General features: G+C 39.1%; 1 protein-coding gene across 2 annotated transcripts; it reads right to left on the bottom strand.

The window, feature by feature from the left end:
• Positions 1-1,945: 1,945 nt before the first annotated feature.
• Positions 1,946-21,225, bottom strand: SLC30A5 (solute carrier family 30 member 5). Of its 2 annotated transcripts, XM_058826197.1 has the most exons (16): positions 20,978-21,225; positions 20,666-20,788; positions 18,177-18,243; positions 16,828-16,913; positions 15,367-15,454; positions 13,591-13,678; positions 11,915-11,991; positions 10,595-10,765; positions 9,673-9,961; positions 9,090-9,298; positions 7,891-8,048; positions 7,120-7,249; positions 6,517-6,742; positions 4,969-5,195; positions 2,953-3,081; positions 1,946-2,383 (listed from the first exon to the last, which is right to left on the bottom strand). In XM_058826197.1, the coding sequence occupies exons 1-16, from the start codon at positions 21,049-21,051 to the stop codon at positions 2,213-2,215; spliced, it is 2,313 nt and encodes a 770-aa protein (XP_058682180.1). In that variant the 5' UTR covers positions 21,052-21,225; the 3' UTR covers positions 1,946-2,212. The 2 variants fall into 2 exon arrangements, with proteins under 2 accessions (XP_058682180.1, XP_058682181.1); XM_058826198.1 differs by lacking the exons at positions 11,915-11,991; positions 13,591-13,678.
• Between the last annotated feature and the right edge of the window lie 17 nt (positions 21,226-21,242).

A 21,242-nucleotide genomic window follows, 5' to 3' on the forward strand; every position in this document is an offset into this window, starting at 1 on the left:
AGAACATTGTGTATATGTTCTGAGTAACATGCAAAAACCTGCCAAATGCAAACTAAGATGTAGGTCTGCACTTGCCTGTGAAGTGTCCAGTGATGGGTTCATCTTCACTGCCATGATCACAGTGCCAGCCACCTTGACTTGATTTGGGTTCTGCCACTACCAGCTGAAGTAGGAAACTGCCATTTGCTCAGAGGAAGCTGTGGTAAGTACAAAACCTTTACAATTATGTTAAGATGATCTAAAAGACCAAATCACCCCCGTTTTATAATTTTCATGTCCCAATGGGGTTTGCTGAAACACTGCTAAGTCTAGTACAACCACCTCAAAACAGGAGTGGCACATATAAACATTAACTGAAGCTTTTTGTTTGAGATTGCTTTCAAAACCAAAATATCACTCTAGTTCTAGACTAAGCGTAACTTTAACTCATCAAGTCATGAGTCTTCTGGAGGAGGCAAGATAAGAAAACCACTGCCAAATGTGTAAATGGGCAGAAAACAGGATCCAGCTTTGAGGAGGTGGCTGACTCTCCAGCGCTGTCTCAAGACATAAGAGACTGCGATTTATGCACTTAATCTTCATTACTCTATACAAATGCAATGCAACTTCTAGAAGTTTTATGACTACAATTTTCCAAGTCAGTCCTGTACTGCAGATAGTGTTTTAACATAGCACACGAGGAACTCCTTCAAGAGTGACAAAACAAACCACAGAAGCTGTAGAAACAATCTGATCACAAGACAAAACAGAATGGCTCAAGGGCATCCCTAACTGCATTCCTGACAAATCTCCTCCAATTATATCATTTTTTTATCATTCTAGTCTTCAATTTCACTAACATCAAATTTATTATTATTATTAGTATGGTATTTAAGAACAACTGAATACCAGAAACAAGAAAACAGTATGACAAAACAATACTCCCATGATACATGGGATGATGAAAGATGTATTCATTCTTGTTAACCACTGAATTAATTTTTTGTATTTCAAGGAAAATATTAATGAGCTACAGACAAGAAGAGGGGACATAAGAAGCCTGTAATGCTTCTATATAGATGTAAGCACAACTACCTCTGAAGATGTATTTTATTACCCTCTTGACAGGTTTTCACTAAACACACAGATTTGTTTTCTTTGCAGTATTAAGTCCTCAGCATCCACAATTCTTTCTTAAAGGCACTCTTTCACTTTGCAGTCAAGAAGTCTCAATTTACTGTTCATTTCAGCAACTTGTCAAGTCCAAGACTACTGTCACAGTTTAGCATTCTAAACCTGAACTTCCCCAGGTAACACATGGAGGTACAGTTGGCTACAGTACACCTGCAGCTGTCATGGTATTACTAAAAGAACAGAGTGAAGTACAGGGTAACATACCTTTAAGAGATGAAGTTTAGCTGAATGCTAGGATACTCACTGATTTATTACTTCTAGACTTCAAATATTGCATTTGCAATTTTTCATACAAAAAGTACAAAAAGTTTTATTTTACAGAGTGGTTTGAGTTACGATTCTGAGTTTTCCCAGAAAAAAGTGTTTTCATTTTTCTTGCCTTCCCTATCTCTCACTGTTAAACTGTAGATTTTGCTTCTTAAAAAAAATAGTTCAATACAAATCTAAAATGGTAACATATATTTGCTCTGGTGCATTAAATGTAGAAATCAGGTTTGTATGCTGAGATATAATATAAAAACTGTATATTTCTATTATCTAACAAAGTATGCAAAACACAGGACTTGATGTTTTTTCACTCCCCATAATAAAGTGGTTTTTTCATTCCACGAATCTTCAAGCTAACCTTGAAAGAAAGAAAAATCAAACTCTGCCCAGTTGATCATATTTGCATTCCAATATAAACTACTTCTATTTCCCACTGCTAACAAGAAATTACAATATTGGTGTTCCACACTTTAGAGAAAGTATGGAATACATCTGTGCTCATCTACAAGTTTCAAGATTTCTGTTTAATAAACACCAAGTACAGTATATAAGATCTGGATTATTTTCACATTTACAGCAAATACTCAAGTCCTACTTATTTCCTTTATAAAAGCATCTCAATCCAATTAACAAAGATAGTACACTTACAAAAATTCAAATATATAGTACATTTTTTTCTGTACATGTATGTGCAAGATCTCCCGGCCAAAATACAAATGTGGAATCCAACAGCTTGACCGTTTACATCTCCTTTGGCAAATTCAACTTTGTATCACATGATATAAGTACCATCTTTGTAGTATTTCATGGATTCTAGCTGCTGAGTCATTGCAAGGACATCCTGAAATCCTGTACTGAGTCCAGACATGTGTTGAAAATAAGCTTCCTTCTCCACTTGGACAGTTAAGTTGTTTACACCAGCATCTTTCAGAATTGCTGTGACCTGAACAGAATGGTACAGTTAACATTAGTATTGCACTTCACATGTATCTCACAGTAACTTGCAGTATGCTGGCTCTGCAATGCTGTAAGAAACCTCCACATATCATTGTGAAGAATTCAATTATCTGGAGAGCAAAGAGTAGCTTAAGAGGGTATGGCTTTGCAACTTCTGCATGCTGGATGATTCTCAGTGTCTTGCATAAGGAAATATGTGTCTTTTTAAGGAAAAGAGAAACCCATGGCAGATAGGTAGTGGTTATCCAGTTATAGACACGTGATTAGCATCCAGATATCCCTGTTTTGCAGGGAATAAGGTTTTTACACCTCCCTTTTTTTTCTCAGATCTGATATAGTGCCACTTTCAGTGTTTTGGCAGATATTCTAGCAAACAACTCTTTACATGATTAATTGCATGACTAGTAGGCAAGGGGCAGTGAAACATTAGAGACCAGCTCTGAGACAGTAACAAACAGCTACAAAAAATCATACATTTCAGCTTGAAACTTCAGTCTGCGACCAAAAGGGAGATATGGAGTAGGAAATTAAGAGTGAAAAAACCTTGCACTTTACCTGCTGTACAATTCTCTGTTCCATGACATCTGATACTACTTGCACGTGTATAGTGCCTGCCACAACAGTTGCAGAGTGACACCAAAAATGAGGATCTCTGTAGGATATAACGCCCTCTATTTTCTGAATCTGTGAAGAAATTTCATTAGCAAAAATAAAGTAATTTTAAACTTGTGCATATACGTGGCTATTGGTGGATAGTATTTCACAAGGAAACAAAACGGTAGCACAGCAGCTTTCCAACTAAGCTATATTCAGAAATATCTTGTATTGAAAGGTTACCTTGCTACTACTGTAAAATTCTACAAGGTAAAAGTCAAACTAAATGAAAACCCTATAAGAACAATGCTAAACAGGATAAGGAAAAAAATCCCCTGATTTGATGAACAGATCACAGGAACATAAATGGACAGAGTAATCAGAATACTGCTCTGGCACCTACCAGGGAATTTGTTACCTCACTGTTTAGCAGCTACATTTAGTTATCATAGCTGAACTTTATTCAGAGACATAACTTCTTTTCCATAAGATATATTTTGTTTTTTTAATTGGTCTTTGCTCTGGGTTGGCTGTGATGGCTTCTCAGAGCATCTGAAAAGGCACTGTGGTTTAGATTTCTGCCTAAAACCGTTTTGATAACGCGCCAATGATTTGGCTATTGCTGAACTGTTCAGGCTTTCTCTTTTCTACCAGGCAGTTTCAAGGCTTTCTATTTTTCCCATTTTGCCCATGCCCTGGTAGGTAGGCTGGGGATGGGCAAGAAGCAGGGAGGTGACACAGCCAGGGCAGCTGACCAAAGCTGTCCAAGGAATACTGCATGCCATGTAACACCTTGCTCAGCAGTAAAAACTGTGGTGGAGGATGAAGGGGTGGATTTTGGCTTCCAAGGTGGCTGTTGTCTGGGGACTGCCTGGGTATCACTCTGCTTGTGGGAGGTGGTACACTGCTTTTTAAAAGATATTTCCACCACTCTTCCTTCACCTGTTATATTGCTCCCATAGTTTTATTGCTTATGCTCCCATCCCACTGGCAGTGGTGGTGGCAAAGGAGGCGAGCAAGCAAGTGGCTGCTGGACGGGGTCAACCTACAGCAAGCACATTGTTTTATTGTGATGTAATTTTAAAAATGTTTTTCCTATTATCTTTTAATCAATTGGTTCTTGATTGTTCTCAAAAAGTACTTTTTTCCCCACTCTCTCAGAATTACTGTCTTCCCTCATCAAAAAGTGAAACCACAGTCTGCATGTCATTTTCACTACATTCATCTCTCTCAGACAATTCCCATTTGTTTTTTTTTTTTTTTCATGCAGACAAGAACACATTTTCCCATTTAATAACTGACAGGACACCGTAAGGATAGTCTTCCTTGAAGCCACTAGTTGATGCCTTCCTCAACAAACTTTTAACTCATTCTTTTACAGAGAGGAGTTCTCTGCACTGAGGTCCACATTATGATTCTAGGCAGGAGCTTAAAATGAGGCAACAACAAAGACTAGGTACAGCCTTAAGGCAGATGCCATACTGCACCAGACAGGAAGAGAATAGGCTAGAATGAGAAAATAATTAGAAAAAACAGCTTAATTTTTGCTATCCCACCCACTGTGAACCAGTATACCTTCATAATATGGATAAATCAGAAAACTTGAAATTGCAAGTCTGTGACACAATGCTGTAGCCTGAATGTTCATACCAAGTCTATAAAGGCTGCAGGTGTGGGCAACTGCCTCAGAGTAATGTATCACAAAGTACCACATTCATCAAAGTGTTACCATACTTGTCTGGAACTATGGGATACTCATAAAAGCGAAAAACAGTGGAAGTCTTTTTAGCTGCAAACCAACTTTTATAGTTAGAACTAGTTATCTTGTCACTTCTCTGCAAAATAGGTTTTAAACAACTTGAGACATGAAGTTGTCTAAGACAACAGAAGCTGTCCGACTGAACTGCTCGAATTCAATAATCATTAAAAACGGTTACAGCTTTGTATTTTTGAATATAAAACCATTTATAATTGTACCTTTTCTAAAGCACCATGCAGATCTTTCTCTTGTTCTGGAGGTATTCTCAACAAAAGCACTTGACAGGCATCTTTCAATAGTGGGATAACACTAAGAAAAATCAATGTAGCAATAAAGAGAGAGCAGAGCGGATCAGCTATGAGCCATCCAAATTGCTGAATAAATATTGTGGATACGATAACACCAACACTGCCCAGAGTGTCTGCTAATACATGCAGAAACACACCTAAAATCAAAACAAACAGAGTGATTAACACTTCTGTCTAAAATGTGCATATATATTCAATAGCAGAAACGTAGTAAGGCTTACTAAATATCCTCAAGCTAAACAGAGACGACTCTCTGCCTAACCTGGGACAAAATACACTAAATATTTAGCTCTTCTAATGTGCAAATTAATGTAAAAAACAATTTTTCATGTATGAGGCAATGATCTAGGTAGGCATCCACAGACTAAAGTACATGTGAATAATCTTTAAATTGTTAGTGGGATTTGTACAATATAGCATAATAATTTAACTCTGTATATAAGGACTCATTGATCCCTAACAGAGAGTTAGAAGTGTACATGCACTGGCTTGCTAACGTGGACACACATAAATGTACTGGTTGTTTTTTGTATGCCAGTTCTACTCCAATTTTACAAGATAATTGTCTTGGTGCTACTGCTATGAATTTGATACTTTCTACTGCTTTAATTGTGGGCTCATTCTCAGTGTACACTCAATGGGCATAAAAAATACTCTCCAACCATCAGTAAGATTAGTGCTATTTAAGTGTCTTGATTTTAAAGAATATTGAAACCTGAGTATAGGCAGACTTAACCAGGAAGACCAAATGAGTTAAGACATAAAGTAACCTGTGAAACATGAGACTATTCACCATATTCTGACAAGCTTACACAGAAAACACTTATTTTAAGGTTTGTTTTTTTTTTAATAAGCCAGACAGTTGGTAAATAACTGCTTTCTAACTATTAGGAAAAAAAAATCTATGCTGAACTTTCATACACATTGCCCTCCTTAGTTAGCTTACAATTTCAGATTTGAAAGCTTTTCTTTACCACTTTATCTTCTGAATCACAAATAAAAGCATATTCTATTCCTGGTCTGTGTTCGTTCTTCTGCTTCTTTTCTCCTTCCCAGAGTTTTACAACCAGTTGTCACACAATTCCTAGAAGCATGGTACCATCTTTATAGATAGAGACCTTGTACTTTCATTTCCAGTTTGAACTTAGAAACAAGCACTTAAAGCTTTTAAAGTATGGTTTACAGTGACCTTTATTGTTAGTGAGTAATACAGATTACTACTTTTTATTGTTCCTTATGTATTACACACATCAGCACGGACACATTTCATGTTTCTTTCTTCCAAGTTAAATTCATAAATGGTTTGAGCAATTCCTGTATAGCACATTTAATACCTGTCAGATGACTCCTTAAAAGCATTTTTAGATTGAGGTATAATAATGCATAGGTCTGATTCTGAAGATCTTCAGTCTCCTAGAAATTGCATAAATCGCTTATGAGTCAACAGTCTGTACTTGCCTCTCATATTGGTGTTCATGCCTCCTCCAGAAGATCCATGGGAATGTCCATGGCTGTGCCCATGGTCACTGTGGGAATGCCCGTGCCCATGGCTGTGGCTGTGGCCATGGTGAGAATGGCTGTGATCATGTGTGGGACAGCCTCCCCGAGAAGCCCCGTGGGAATGCGCATGGCTGAAGGCACAGATACCAACAAGGTTTACAATCAGCCCTCCAACAGAGACCGGCTGTGAGAGGGAGAAAATTCTTTAACTTCACTGCATCCTCACAGGTATTCAAACATACTTGCCTGAACATGGTAACCAAAAATACCATGCACTGAATTAAGGAAAATTCTGGAAGCCCACAATTTCCCTGGGCAACCTGTTCCAGTGCCTTACCACGTTTACAGTACCACCATCACAATAAAGAATTCCTTCCTAATATCTAACCTATACCTACTCTTCAGTTTGAAGCCATTTCCCCACTAAATGCCCTGGCAAAAAATTCCTCTCCAGCTCTCCTGAAGGCTCCCTTCAGGTACTGGGAGGACTATCACCCTGGAGATAAACATAAATTAATGATTAACTGCAAAACTACACCGAAACAGAAGGACAAAACTTACGGTTAGCATGTTTGTATCTATGTCTGGGGGATCTACCAGTCTCGCCACTGATTCCATGAAGACAAAGAAAGCAATCACCATCAGAAAGAGGCCATTAATAAATCCAGAGAGAATTTCTACACGTCCATACCTAAAAGTAAATATATTTACTTTTGAGAGTGAAGAGTGGGTACTCTGAACACATGTCAAAATTATAATAAATAAAGTTACAAATCTTTCAATACAGCATTAAGATTGCTGTGATTTTTTTCCTTAATATGACATAATCATGCCTCAATTTTTGAGTTATTTTTTTCTGATCAAGAGGTTGCCAGTTTCCAACTGTCAAAAACTCCATTATAATAAAACGCTACAGAAGTAGTCTCTTATACTGCTCATTCAGGGCTTCAAACTGCTGAACTGCTATGCAAACATATAAAGTTTCATTATATCAGCTGTATCAATCTTCATATGAACACTGACTTTTTAACATAGATTTTTGTTTGACATAAATGCCTAGCATGAGGTAATTTCTAAAGAATATTCACAGTGATAAAAGTTTTACGTGTAGGGGTAAATGAAAATTATATTTCAGACATATTTTTTGCATAGGTAAGAAGAGAATAGTGTAAGCACAAATGGAACAGAAGAGACATAGCAAAAAACCCACAGAAGCATGCATTAGTAAAATATTCCATACATACCAGGGCACTTCGAAAAGCATTTTTTGACACTTCTTTGAGCAAGAAGAGTTAAGTTTCAAATAGTTCTTAAAAAACCCAAGATACATACCCATACGAAAATATGCGAGTTGCTTTCCACCTTGTCATCAGAGCTGCGAAAAGCCCCATCACTAATGCAGAACAATCAAAAAGCATGTGAAATCCATCAGAAATAAGACCAAGGCTATTGGTCCATACTCCATAAAAAAGCTCCACAAAAGTGAAAGCCTAAAACAAAATAGAGTTAGAATTTTTTCTTAAATATTAACTTGTGTATTAATGTTTTGGTAGATAGAAGGCTATTCTTTTCATAAAACACTCAACATATTTCAAAGGTATTGTTCTAAGTTTTTCTAGACCATTTTTTCTCTCCTCCAATGAAATACATGATGTATTCCAAGTCTAGAAAGAGACATTTTTGAACCTACTCTCCTTAAAGTCTCACACATAAAAAACCAACTCTTTAAAGGAGTAATTTTTTGGTTTTGAATTTTAAACTGACATTCTGCAGACAAAATTCTAAGCATTTTGTCATTAAATATCTAAGAGCTCTGATCTGATACATTATTGTTGTAAATAATGTAATACTATCTATAAATCTGTTATACCAACATTTTCTTCACCAGCAAATGAAGAAATGAAGTAATGAATGACTGTTTAAACCTTAGGAATTGGCTCTGAGAAAGGTACACAAGAAAACGTTTTTAATACATACATTTACCCTGTACATTTTATTATTATTAATCCATTTACCTAAAATCTTTTTTCCAGTCTTTCGTACTTCATAATGGAATTCCTTACAGTTAACACAGATACTTCAAGTTTCTCCCCCTATTTTCCCAGAGATCTGTGCAGATGAGATTCTATAAATTTTGCTAACTGCATCATATTTTCCTATTAAAGAAAGAGAGAAGCTAAAAATAAAACTAGCCTGCTCCAATACTAATCAACCCCGCACCTTCTATTTTGTTGTCCCCATCCTTATCAGTTTTCCTGAGGCCTTACCAGTTTCACCTTATTTGCTGGCAACATTGAGGTATCTCAACCTTAAACATACTATCATAAAAGTGTTCAGTTGCTGGTGAAACCCTCACACACAGAACCAATGCTGCACTGTGACAACAAACCAGTGACGACTACTTAAATTGCTCTAACAAAGGTCACTTTCAAACCAATCAATTATGGGAATCTTTTAAAGAGTAACTCTTCTTTCTGTATTGTATATGCACTGTTGTGATTGGGTTTGAAGAAAAAAATACATGCACTTACCAGATTTAGGCACAAGAAATAGAAGATCTGCCGAGAATCATACTCCTCAAGGATTTGTTTCAGTGACTCCTTAATAAACCGGGGCAATGACTGGGAGCTTTGCTGTAATGCATCACCCATGAAGTTATAGAGAGGAGTGCCTTCAGGAGAATAGCCAATAAGAGTACCCTTCTGCCCTTTCCTGGAGGGGGAGGACAGGATATTGGCAGCTGCAAGGAAAGTATTGAAGTTTTTGTTGCTGTTTCTAAGCTTCACAGCTATTTTATAACGTGTTTAATCAGCAATCAAAGTTTACATGGAATTTTCAGGCAGCAAATTGATTGTCAACTTCATCTTGAGGTTTATTATTGGATTTCATTGCTATGTAAAATTAGATCATCACTTCCACAACAGATCAAACTCTGTTTTTTTTTCCTGTATACAGACAGTAAAAGAGCAAAAAGCTACAGGCTGCCTTATTCAAAGAAATCCATAAAAGCTCATCCAAAAGAGCTCAGAAAGCATCCAAAACACCTCAGTTTTCTGATTGGCTTCCCAATCACACAGACCACAGATTTACCACAGTTTAGACAACAATACGTACACAAAACAAAGAAGACAGCACTCACTACCACCCCTCCAGAAAGAACATGCTCTGTGCTTTCATGGTGTGGTGGCTTGTTCATAGCTCGAAGCTGGTCTGTTATTGGATGCGTCCAAAAGTTTCCAAAAAGCAGTGCGCTAATGAAAATAAGAAAGGATCCGTATCGAGCACATGTGGAAGCTTCCATCTTCACAGAGCATATGGACTCCACGTAAAAATCCAGGATCACAACAAAAAAGATGACTGTTATGAAAGGCATGATGAGAGAAGACCAAGACTCTACTTTACTCTGCAACAAAAAATATATTTCAAACACGGCTGCTCACCAGGAGAGTGATTGTATTTATAGCATTAAATTGTTCACTTGTAGAATTACAAGCATTTTCATTAATCCATAAAACATAAATACTTTTATACATTCAATTTACCATATAAACACATCATTTGAGATATAAACTGTGACATGTATCTAAAATCACTAAGGTACTTTATTTTAAATACTTTCATATCTGTAAAAGGAATTCCATATACAATGCCATGGTTGCAATGGCCTACTCTCCCTATGCACACAAGCATAAAGAACATTTTTTAAAATGACAATAAATTATCTACTTCTTAGGGAAAAAAGAGCACTGTATTTATATAGCCATTAACTCTTGTGCAATATTAGTAGATGAACCCAAGATATAATATCTGAGCTAGAAGAATGAAATACAGTTATCACACAAAAGAAGAAATTAAAGTATCACACAGATAAAAAACAAATATAGAAGAAAAGCATAATGGGCAAATTTCAAACAAAGCTTACTACAAAAATAAAGACAGCAACATTGGTAATTTTAAAGATATTTTAAAGGAAAGATTTAAATTGCAATTCACAAGCATTACAAAAAAAGATTTATCTTTGTACTTATTATCTTACCTCTGTTGTCAGAGAGAGAACAATAACCCATGGGCACAAGAGGAGGACGGAAACAAGATGAGACAAAGCTTGAAGACGCTTGGCTCCACCTACATCTACAGACAGTTTTCGGGATGCCATATGAAAACCAACCTTGCAGCACAATGCCAATACCAGAAGCAGTACTCCACCCTGGAGACATAAAGGGATTCCATTAGCTTTTCTTAAGTACCAAAAACCTCACTCCAAACACAGTGACACTTACAAGGAGAAAATATTAATGTGCTTTCCTTAATCTGGAAACAAAAGTCAAAACCACGATATTTCCTGTAATTTTTACTGTAGCTAAAAACAGTAACATAGCATACATGGCTGTGCCTTAGCACTATTCACAACAGCCTAATATAAGTTGAACTCTAAAACTCTCAATAGTGTTAATTGGCATACACCAGCAGCAAAATGGTAGCAAACAGCATCTAAGGAAGAAAAATCACCCAAAGTTTTGCCATCTTCCATTATTGTGTTGAAAGCATACATAAATCCTCAAAGGTTCACATCATCTTGTCCTCTACACCTTTCGTAACTTTTTCATCTACTTACCTTTGAACGCACCCTATTTCTTCACAATATACTTTTTCAAAATTGTTCTTTAAACTAATTACAAGATACACAGCATCTCATCTCCCTTAGACCACACTTGCTTTCTTGCACCATTAAACAGTCTTTCTAATATTTGTTTTCTTTTTATATTAATACTTTTTCAGCTGCTCCATATTTTTTCCCATTTTATTCCTCAATTAAGCCACTTTAGCAAGACTAAGCTAACACAACTCAATCATCCAGGTCAACCCTGTAGAGTCAGGTCATGATATTTAGCTATTCATACCACCAATTACAATGGGACTCTCTTAGTGAGAAGCATCAGAATCTGTGTCTTCAAATACAAGTCTGATGTAAAGGAAAGACTGGGGAAAGCTAAAGATGCAGAAACAAAACACAGGCCCCAAAAGTGATTAAGAAGTGATTTGTAGGCAAAGCATTATAAACACCCATAATACTGATGACAGAATATTTCATGGTAATTTTAATGAGACTTGTTAGGCTATGCATTACAGCCAAGTCCTTATCAGCTATGGAGGTTGAATACTGTATGGTTTGGCTTGTTGTATTGAAGCTCCTCATACTCCCATCAGTGTGCAAAAATTACAGTGTTAGTTCAGTTCCAATATGGGGTGGAGATGTTCAACCTCATGATTTTGATTCAGGCTTGGATTAGCTCTGAACTGGTAAAATTCTTACCTACAAAATTTAGACAAAGATTCTAAAATACATGTTATTTACCTTGTGATCTGCAACACCCAGGAAAGCAATGATTGTATACAGAACATGAGTAAGAGCACTGTCATGATGCCCTTCAGCTAAATAAAAAATTAAGGAAGAGTTTCATTAGATTTTTTTTTTTTTTTAACCAAGAACAAGAACAGGCAAAGGCAGCAGAACACAGGAAGCAGAGGTAAGCAAGGTGCTGGACACCCTGTGCAGGACAACCAGGGGATCAGGCCCAGCCTTCAGCATGGGCTTGTGAAAAGCACATCCTGACGGACCTGATCTTCAATATGACAGGGTGACCTGCCTAGTCAGTGAAGGAAAAACTGTGGATGCATGGACTCCAGGGCTGCATGGATGCCCTGGACACTGTTTCCCACATGATCTTCCCAGAGAAACCAGCTGCTCCTGGCTTGAGCAGATACCACTGTTCAATGGGTAAGAAACTGCCTGGATGTCTGGGCCCAGAGTGAAGTTACATCCAGCTGGTGTTCAGTCACCACTGCTGTTCCCCACAGCTCAGTACTGGGGCCAGTTCTGTTTAACATCTTTATCAGTGATCTGAATGAGGGGATCAGGTGCACCCTCAGTCAGTTCAGAGATGACACCAAGCTGTGTGGGTTATTGATCTGCTGGAGGGCAGGAAGGCTCTGCAGAGGGATCTGGACAGGCTGGATCATGGGCTGAGGTGAGTGGTGGGAGGTTCAACAAGGCCCAGAGCTGGGTCCTGCCCCTGGGTCACAACAACCCCAGGCAGCTCTACAGGCTGGGGCAGAGTGGCTGGAAAGGACCTGGGGGTGCTGGTGACAGCAGCTGATCATGAGCCAGGGTGTGCCCAGGTGGCCAAGAAGGCCAATGGCATCCTGGCCTGGATCAGCAATGGTGTGGCCAGCAGGAGCAGGGCAGGGATTGTCCCCCTGTCCTGGGCATTGGTGAGGCCACACCTTGAGTGCTGCGCTCAGTTTTGGGCCCCTAAGTACAAGAAGACACTGCGGTACTGAGGTGTGTTCAGAGAAGGGCAACAGAACTGGGGAGCAGTTACAAGGAGCATTTGATGGAGGTGGGGGCGTTTAGTCTGGAGAAAAGAAAGCTCAGGGCAGACCTTATCACACTCTACAACTATCTCACAGGATGCTGAACCCAAGTGGGGGCCAGATTTTTTCTGACAGGACTAGAAGAAATGGCCTTAAGTCGCATCAGGTATTGAGCAGCCTGAGTATTAGGAAGAATTTATTCAGAAAGGATTAGCAAGCATTGAAACAGGCTGCCCAAGGAACATACCTGGTGGTTCTTAAAAGACATACAGATGTAGGGACATGATTTAGTGGTGGACTTGGCAGTGCTGGGTAAACAATTGGATTTGATCATCTTAAGGTGCCTTCCAACCCAGGCCATTCTATGATTCTGTTTAACGATTCTACTCACTGAAAGCTAAGTAAATTAATCAATAAGGTTCCAGAATACACCATTTGCATCTGTAATTCCATATTTTTATTCTTCCTTTGCAAAGTTTACTTCCAGCTTGTTTGTTTTTACTGCCCATCTTACATATGTCAGTACACTATGATGAGATGATAAATTGAAAACTTATTTCAAAATCACCTCTAATTTAATTCAGTACATTCAATTTCACATTTTCTCTTCTCCAGTACTAAGAGTTACTTGCTCTTTCACATAACAAGAAAGGATACGATGTTCTGCTATTTTAGCCATGAGGTCGTCATTATCAAAAAGTAGTAAGCAAATGATAGCTATGATGAAAAATGCAGCACCTCTTGTCTGTAAAAAACAACCCAAACAAACAATAAACAACAACAACCCCAAAATATTTCTAAACTGCTACAACAGATTACTGTAAAAAAATCCAGGAAATTGGCCCCTTCCTTCCCTGCTTCCAGATCAATGTAAGAATACATCAGTAAGAAAATCATGAAAGCAACCTCTATTATTTCTAAGAAAGTGACCTTGACAATATTGTTTCACATTTTTTCTGGTTTTCACACTTACCAGACAACTCAGGACATATCATCACTGCAGCAAGTGAGACGCTGGTATCTAATGAACTAAGTGTGAGTACTTTCTTCTTCTGCCTGCCAGAATGCACTGCTACTTCAGCCTGATGATTTAATATTATGTAGAATCAATGAGCTACAAACAATAACTGTACAAACTGTTGAATTTTGTCTTATGGGACCTAAAGGCTAAAGAACTATGAAAAGACTATGAGAAACAACAGCTCTGAAGTGCTTTTGTGGGGCAAGGACAGAGGTAGACATGAAATCACAGCTCCCAGAGTTTTCGCCACCCAGACTTAAACCACTGAAATTTTTAGTATTCATCATCTTAGATAGATACTGAGCTCTATGTTTGAAAAATACTATTACAATTTATCTTTTAAAGCCAAACAGACCTATCACTTTCTTGCTGGAGAAAGTCAGCTGACCAGTTCATTTAACAAAGCTGAAACATTCAGCAGACAGCATTGATGCCCCCTTCTTTCTGCTGCCTTAAGATATCCAGATTAACTGCCAAACGTGGCCCACTAAGATACAGACTGACAATCTCTCTGAAGCTCTTTATCTATCCTTTTGGTAATCGGCTGGAGAAAGTAATTTGTCTTCTTCAGCCTGATTTTCATGCTGGATGCCCTAAGCTTCTCAATTTGCAGGCGATGAGCATAGACCATCAGTACAGATGACTGTGACTTTACAGCTGCCTGAAAGTGCTTAGGGGACTCTGTGGGGTTATGAGACATAGATTTCAGAACTCCCAGCCTCAGATAGCACCAAAGCGAGACTCCCCTTCTAGCCTGAGGAGACATTATAACAGGAGATATTTTCCTTCACCTGTCACTGTTTTTGAGTGAAAGTGCTCAAGACTGCTAGGTATTGGATAAGTTCATTCCCTTTAGGGCTGATTGGCACATTTAGAGAACACCTTGCAAAAGTATGTGCAATGAGACTTGAGACGGAGCATGCCTCAAGTATAGGTCCTCAATTAAATGAAAGGGCCTAAGTATTCAGCACACACAGGACCATGCAGACATAAAAGTACTTTCTGGCAGAAAGAAACAATAGATGTGAAAAGCTAAACACCTTGAAGATCCTAGGCCAGGAGCTGGAGACTGTATTGCTGGACTTCAATGTCTAAGGTCAGGAACAGACTTTAATAGACTTTTAAAGAATGATGAAGTGCAAAAATAATTCTCAAGGTTCTTTCCTTCCTATAAACAGAAAAACTTCTCAGGTATCTGCCATGGATATCCAACACCTTCATCTACTGTTTCTCTCTCAATGCCATTTTTATTGTTTCAAGTCATACATCTTACAATTTCACCACTAATTAAACTAAAAAAAGCACATTTTCTGTGAATGTAGATCCAAAACACAGTTTGTTCCAGGGAAAGGAGTACGTGAACTTATAGCATTCAATATGTTTTACCTTTGATAAAATAGGTTTTTAAATACCTTTGCTGGTCCTCCACCTGAGCTTGTGAACAAGACACTAAGGAGCGACAGCACAACCACATCACTGTGCTCAAACAGTAACAACGTCCTATAAAAAAAATTAAATAAATACTCCATTTACAATGTGTTTACCTCACAACCACTATTTCAGCTAAAATTAATGACACAACAATGATTTATCCTGTGATTACAACGCCAGGTTTAAACAATTCAAAAGGAAAAACACAAATCAATTTGCCTTCACCAGCAATAGATCTAGCTGCAGACAACTATACATGCTGCAAAACAGTAAGTTCCTAATTCAAGGAACAGATTAAAATTATTCATTTATAGATAACTTTAAACTGTATTTTCTTCTAGCAACACGACAGGATACCAACTTGCTCAAGATGGAGTTATTATTCCCACTACAATACCTCCTCTAAACCAGCTTCTGCTCCCAGAGAAAAAAAGATGTCCAGTTTTGCACTATTGCATCCTGTTCATTAAGGTGCTGATGATCAGTAGCTTATGCCACCTCAAAACCTCTGAATTGCTGAAAATAAAAAATTCTAGCTTACATGCTACCTCCTTCAGACAGCAAAGGCTAACATAGCTATACTGCCAGCTTTCCTGAGCAGAACATGGAAGTACAATGATTACCAAAGGCTTTTGCGATCCTCTGCAAAGCAACACAACATGCTAGGACCTGTGTAACAGGTTCTGTTTGGGAAGACTGCCAGCACCCAGAAAGACTTGAGAGTATTAACTACATTAATATAATTAATCACACTATAATTACTCTGAGGTAAGCCTTCTCCTGTGTAGATTATAAAAATTTGCTTTCATAAAATATATAATTTAAGGCTTTACTTTCCTTTCTCCAGTGAAAAATGCTTTCCAATATATTAATCTTCATTAGTCTACCTCCTCTTTAATAGTTACCCAGTCATTAGTACCAACACACAGCACAAATGGAATTACCTGTATATGCACTAATGTTACCCAATTTCAACACAGAGCACACAGCCAACCAGATAAAGAAGGACTCTGCAACAAGTGCAGAAATTGATTCTAGTCAAATTGATTTCTGTCAAAGAAATACCAGCTGCTACCATTACCCATCAAGCCAAGGACTCAAAACCGGTAAATAAACAGTAGGCATTACATTAATGAGAGCAGGGAAGGGACAAAAACTGCACTAAGTTACCTTGATGTATCATTTACATCAAATGTCCAGGCACTATCAAGAATTTCACTAGCATCTCATAAAAGTAGTAGTTCTTCTGGTAGAAGAAAATAACCAGTTTGACAGAAATTATATGTACTTTTCCAAACAAACACTAAAGTTTTCACAGGAAAATTCATAAGGTTTCAGTAAGCTTTTGTATATACATCAAGTGGCTAGCAGCATTATCTGACAGACAGAAAACAAAAAAGCAGAAAGACAGGGAAGGATCACGATAGAGGATTTGTATTTACCTCAGTGGTCCACAAAGAGTAAGGCCAAAAAACCACAAGAGTGAAATGATACATCCAACAACAGCATGCTTAAAAATTTTGATCCACTACAAAAGAAAGGTATTTCATTATCATTTTCTTCAGAGTTTCAAAATAAGCACTCTATTACTAGCATCGTTTTAGTCCAAAAGCTGTAGAAATTGAGAGGAAATCATGTGCTTTGCAAGTTCTATAACTGCAATTTAAAGTATGATTATCTCAGATACTCTGCCAGGCAACTAAGATTTTTTTGGATATACTATGAACCAGAATTTTTTTCTACCGCAGTACTAGATTCTGTAACATTGTCTGAGTTCTCTTCAACAAAAATGGCTGAAAAAAAAATTAAGTACATTTACCTGTTTTGTAATCTGTTGTCTCTATCAGATAAACATAAAAAGAACTAGATAAAACATACAAATTGAGGCCAAGACCTTATGCCTACAAATATTTATGTGTGTATTATATTGTTAAGGAAGCAGGCTGTAATTCAGATATTCAACACATTATTAGCTTCAGATGCAAGTTTTAGATTAAATTAATTCTGGAAATAGGCTAAACAAGATGAAGTAACAAACAAAATCTTCAAAATCCAGAATTTTAAATTTTTTAGCAAAAGTAAAACCATATATGGACAGATTTTTCTGAACTCAAATCAAAGATGCCATTTATACCTGTTCACATTTTTTAAATTCTGACACACATATCTAATCATGAAAGCAATTGACACAAGGAACACTTCAAGGCTATCCTCCAGATTCTGTCTACTTAGCACATGCACTGGATCAAGCTTTTGTGCACACAATTACATAAACCCAAGATGAATATTAAGCAGGTGAAGAGAATTTATTTTTTAAAAATCAGCAGGTTCCAACCTGGCCCTACTCTAAATTCCTTGGGATACTGGAAACTCATGAAGGTCTGATGAACAGTTAGATTAGGCCCATGCAGAAGGGACTCTTCTCTTCTGAAGGACAAGACTGGAACATTTTGACATTCTGGCAGTCCAGAAACTGCCTGTCTAACTGTCCACATCAGCTAAGTAGACTAAGCTAAGTAGACTAAGCTCTATTTGAAAATCCACTCCTTACAGTAGATGCTTGCTTGGTAATAAGGACCAGCCTTTTCTCTATACTCTCAAAAGAAGCTGACAAAAGCTAAACACAATGAATGTTTTAGCCCACAAGACACTGAGTTAGTTGCATACCTCTAGAACACGTAACCATATCTTCTAAGTGAAGTAATCTTTGTTTGCCTTTCAATTTTGGCAAGAGCCATACAGCCAAGAATATTTACAAGGATGCAAGTCACTCTTACATATGTCAACTCACCTGATGCTTGGTTACCACTTTTCCAGAAGAAAATGGTTTTTGAAATAAAACCATAAAAAAAGCAGACCTGTCAAAAGGGGAAAGTTTCCTCTATTAATTTATTAGTCAGCTTTTTATTCAAACCAGATCTAAACAACGAGGTTTCTCATATCTGGCTCAGTTTACAAAATTGGTTCCTCTACATTTCATCCATTAACAGGCCACACTGACAACAGTCACCAGTTTTATTTTCCCTGCTGCATTACCAGTGTCAGATACCAGCACTAAAATGATGACAAATGAACTTCAGTTCTGGTCAACTTCAAATGCCAGTTCTTGAGAGAATGACTAATGATAAGTTGACTTGTGATTTATAAAAATCAAAATAACTGATCTCAGAAGTTTTGAAGATAAATAATACTCTGATTTTTATTAGCAAGATAGGTATACAAAAAGGCTTACTCATATATAGAATGCTGATTTCACAGTCCTGCAGGAATAGAAGACAGAACACAACTTCTTCAAGTGGGATCAAAAGTGATGGGCAAAAAAGAAACTATGGTGCTTGGGAACATGCAAGAGAGAAGTCTATAAATGTACATGAATATGAAATAAAAGGAAAAAATGAAATTCCAAATGTTCCAGCTCTGTCAGGTTTATTAGATAAATGCTCTTCCACATCACATCAGGTAAACGTCAAGCAGGATCGTGCCTGCAAAGATTGTTTCTGTGTATTTGCTATCACTTTTCATACCTCAGCCCTCAATCTGGGAAAAATAGCATCTGAATGCCACTAGAACTTCAGGAATACAAACTATGAAGAAGAAAGCTTATCTTCTACACCCTTGTTAGCAAAATTTGGATATGCCTGGGTGTCCTGGTTTCAACTTGGACTGAGATAAATTTTTCTCAGTAGCCGCTACTCCAGTACTACTGCTAGTGCAGTGCTGTTTTGGATTCAGTGCGAGAACAATGTTGATAATACTTTTGGCTGATCCTTAGTGCAACTTATCTGAAATGAAGGACTTTTCAGTTTCCCATGCTCTGGCAGCAAGCAGGTGCACAAAAAGCTGGGAGGCAGTATGGCCAGGGAACCTGGCCTGAACAGGACAAAGGAATGCCCCATACCATAAATACCATATACTTATGGTATATATCCAAACTGGGGGATCTACCCAGATGGGGGCTGATTGCAGTTTGGGGATGAGCTGGGTATTGTTAATGTGTTTGAAGCAATTGCATTGTGCATCACTTGTTTTTACTGGGTTCTCTCTCTACCTTCCTTTTATTAGTATATTTTGCTCAATAACTTAATAATTTATTAGCTTATTAATTTTAATTATTAAACTCTTCTTATCTCAACCCGTTAGTTTTTTATTTTGTTTTCCTCCTGATTCTTCTCCCCAGCCCCCTGCTGCATATTTGTATGATACCGGATTGCCAGCTGGCTCAACAGTCACACCACTACCAACAGCACTGCCAGGAACAGGCCCAGCTTTGAAGTTGGAAAAACACTGCAGTTTCTCAAGGGTAGAGAGGACTTAGAGAGACATGTGGAAAGGCTAGAGAGTTGGACAGCTGCCAATGCTATGAAAAGAACAAGTGATGGATTCTCAATCTGTGGTGGGGTAACCCTGCTTGTATGCACAAAGCAGAGAATGAAAGACCAAACGACAGCCCCACAGAAACAAATCTGGAAGTCTGGGTTGCTAGACTGTTGAATATGGGTCAATGAAAAGGGTCAGCTGTGTCCTGGAGTGCATCTGCATTCAAGCACAGCATCACCAGCTGCTTGAGGAAGGTGACTGTCCTGCTTTGCAATGCACTGATGAGGCCTCAGCTCAGGTCCTGTGTGCAGTTTTGGGTGCCTCTGCATCAGAAGGACATCAAACTGTTACACTGTGTCTGGGAAAGGCAGCCAAGATGGTGTAAGGTCTCAAGGGCAAGAGGAGCATCTGAGGTTGCTTGATCTGCTCAGCTTACGGAAGACTGAGGGGTACCTTGTGGCACCTTCTTCAGTAGAGAGGCAGGGGAGGATCAGATGTTGACCTCTGGTGACCAGTGACAGGGCATAAGATGGAATGACACTGCATCAGGGTAAACTCACACTGTGCATTATGAAAAGGTTCATCACTAAGAGGGTGGCCAGCCACTGTAACTGGCTCCCCAGGACTGTCACAGCTCCAAGCCTGTCAAAGCTCAATGAATATCTGAACAACACTCTTGATCATATGTTTCAGTTTCAGGTAGTTGTGTGAGGAGGAGAGAACTAGGCTCAATGGACCTTACGGGTCACTTCCAACTTGACACGTTCCAAGATAATGACATCACAGTGAACAGAGATGTGAAGCAAAAACACTGCTATGAACAGAGCACTTCCTGGATTCACTATTATTCCTTCTCCCCTCGGAATAAACTATAACATAATGCAGGGTTATAAGCTTGACGCTGTCAAAGAACTCGCAAAGTATTACGCGTGGGGGACAAGGCTCCACCCCCTGCACACTCACCCCAGCTGCACTATGAAGATAAACTGCACGAGGTGGACCATTTTCAGGAGATCATAGGATTCAAACAGCCCCACGGCTTTCAAGACCTTGGCGAAGCACAGCAGCACGATGTACCGAGTCAGCCTGTAGAAGGAGAGAGGCCGGTTCGCACCTGCCACGCCGCCGCCCGGCCCCGGCGCCTCAGCGAAGGCCGCCGGCCCCCCCGCCCCCAGGAGCCCGCGGGGCGATGCCCGCTGCCCCTCCTGAAGAAGAGACGGCGACAGGCCGCCCGCCGGAGGCAGCAGGGCGGCCGCTCCCCCCCGCCGCCGTTACCGGGCGCTGGGCACATCCACAGGCCCCAGCGCGCCGCCGCCGGCAAGGGCCTGCCCGCCGTACGGCTGCTCCATGGCGGGACGGATGCAGGGAACGGCTGCGAGTGCTCAGGAGCTCAGGCGCGGCCCGCCTGCCCTGCGCCGGGAGCACCGCATCGCCCGCGGGCAGTGCGGTGGGGTGGGAACCGGGGGAACGGGATGGTGAACGGGAACGGGAAGTAGGTGAGACAGAGCTCCCGCCACCGCGCGTGCGCGGCAGCAGTGCG

Source organism: Poecile atricapillus, chromosome Z (genome assembly GCF_030490865.1).
Source record: "Poecile atricapillus isolate bPoeAtr1 chromosome Z, bPoeAtr1.hap1, whole genome shotgun sequence".
Classification (NCBI taxonomy): domain Eukaryota; kingdom Metazoa; phylum Chordata; class Aves; order Passeriformes; family Paridae; genus Poecile; species Poecile atricapillus.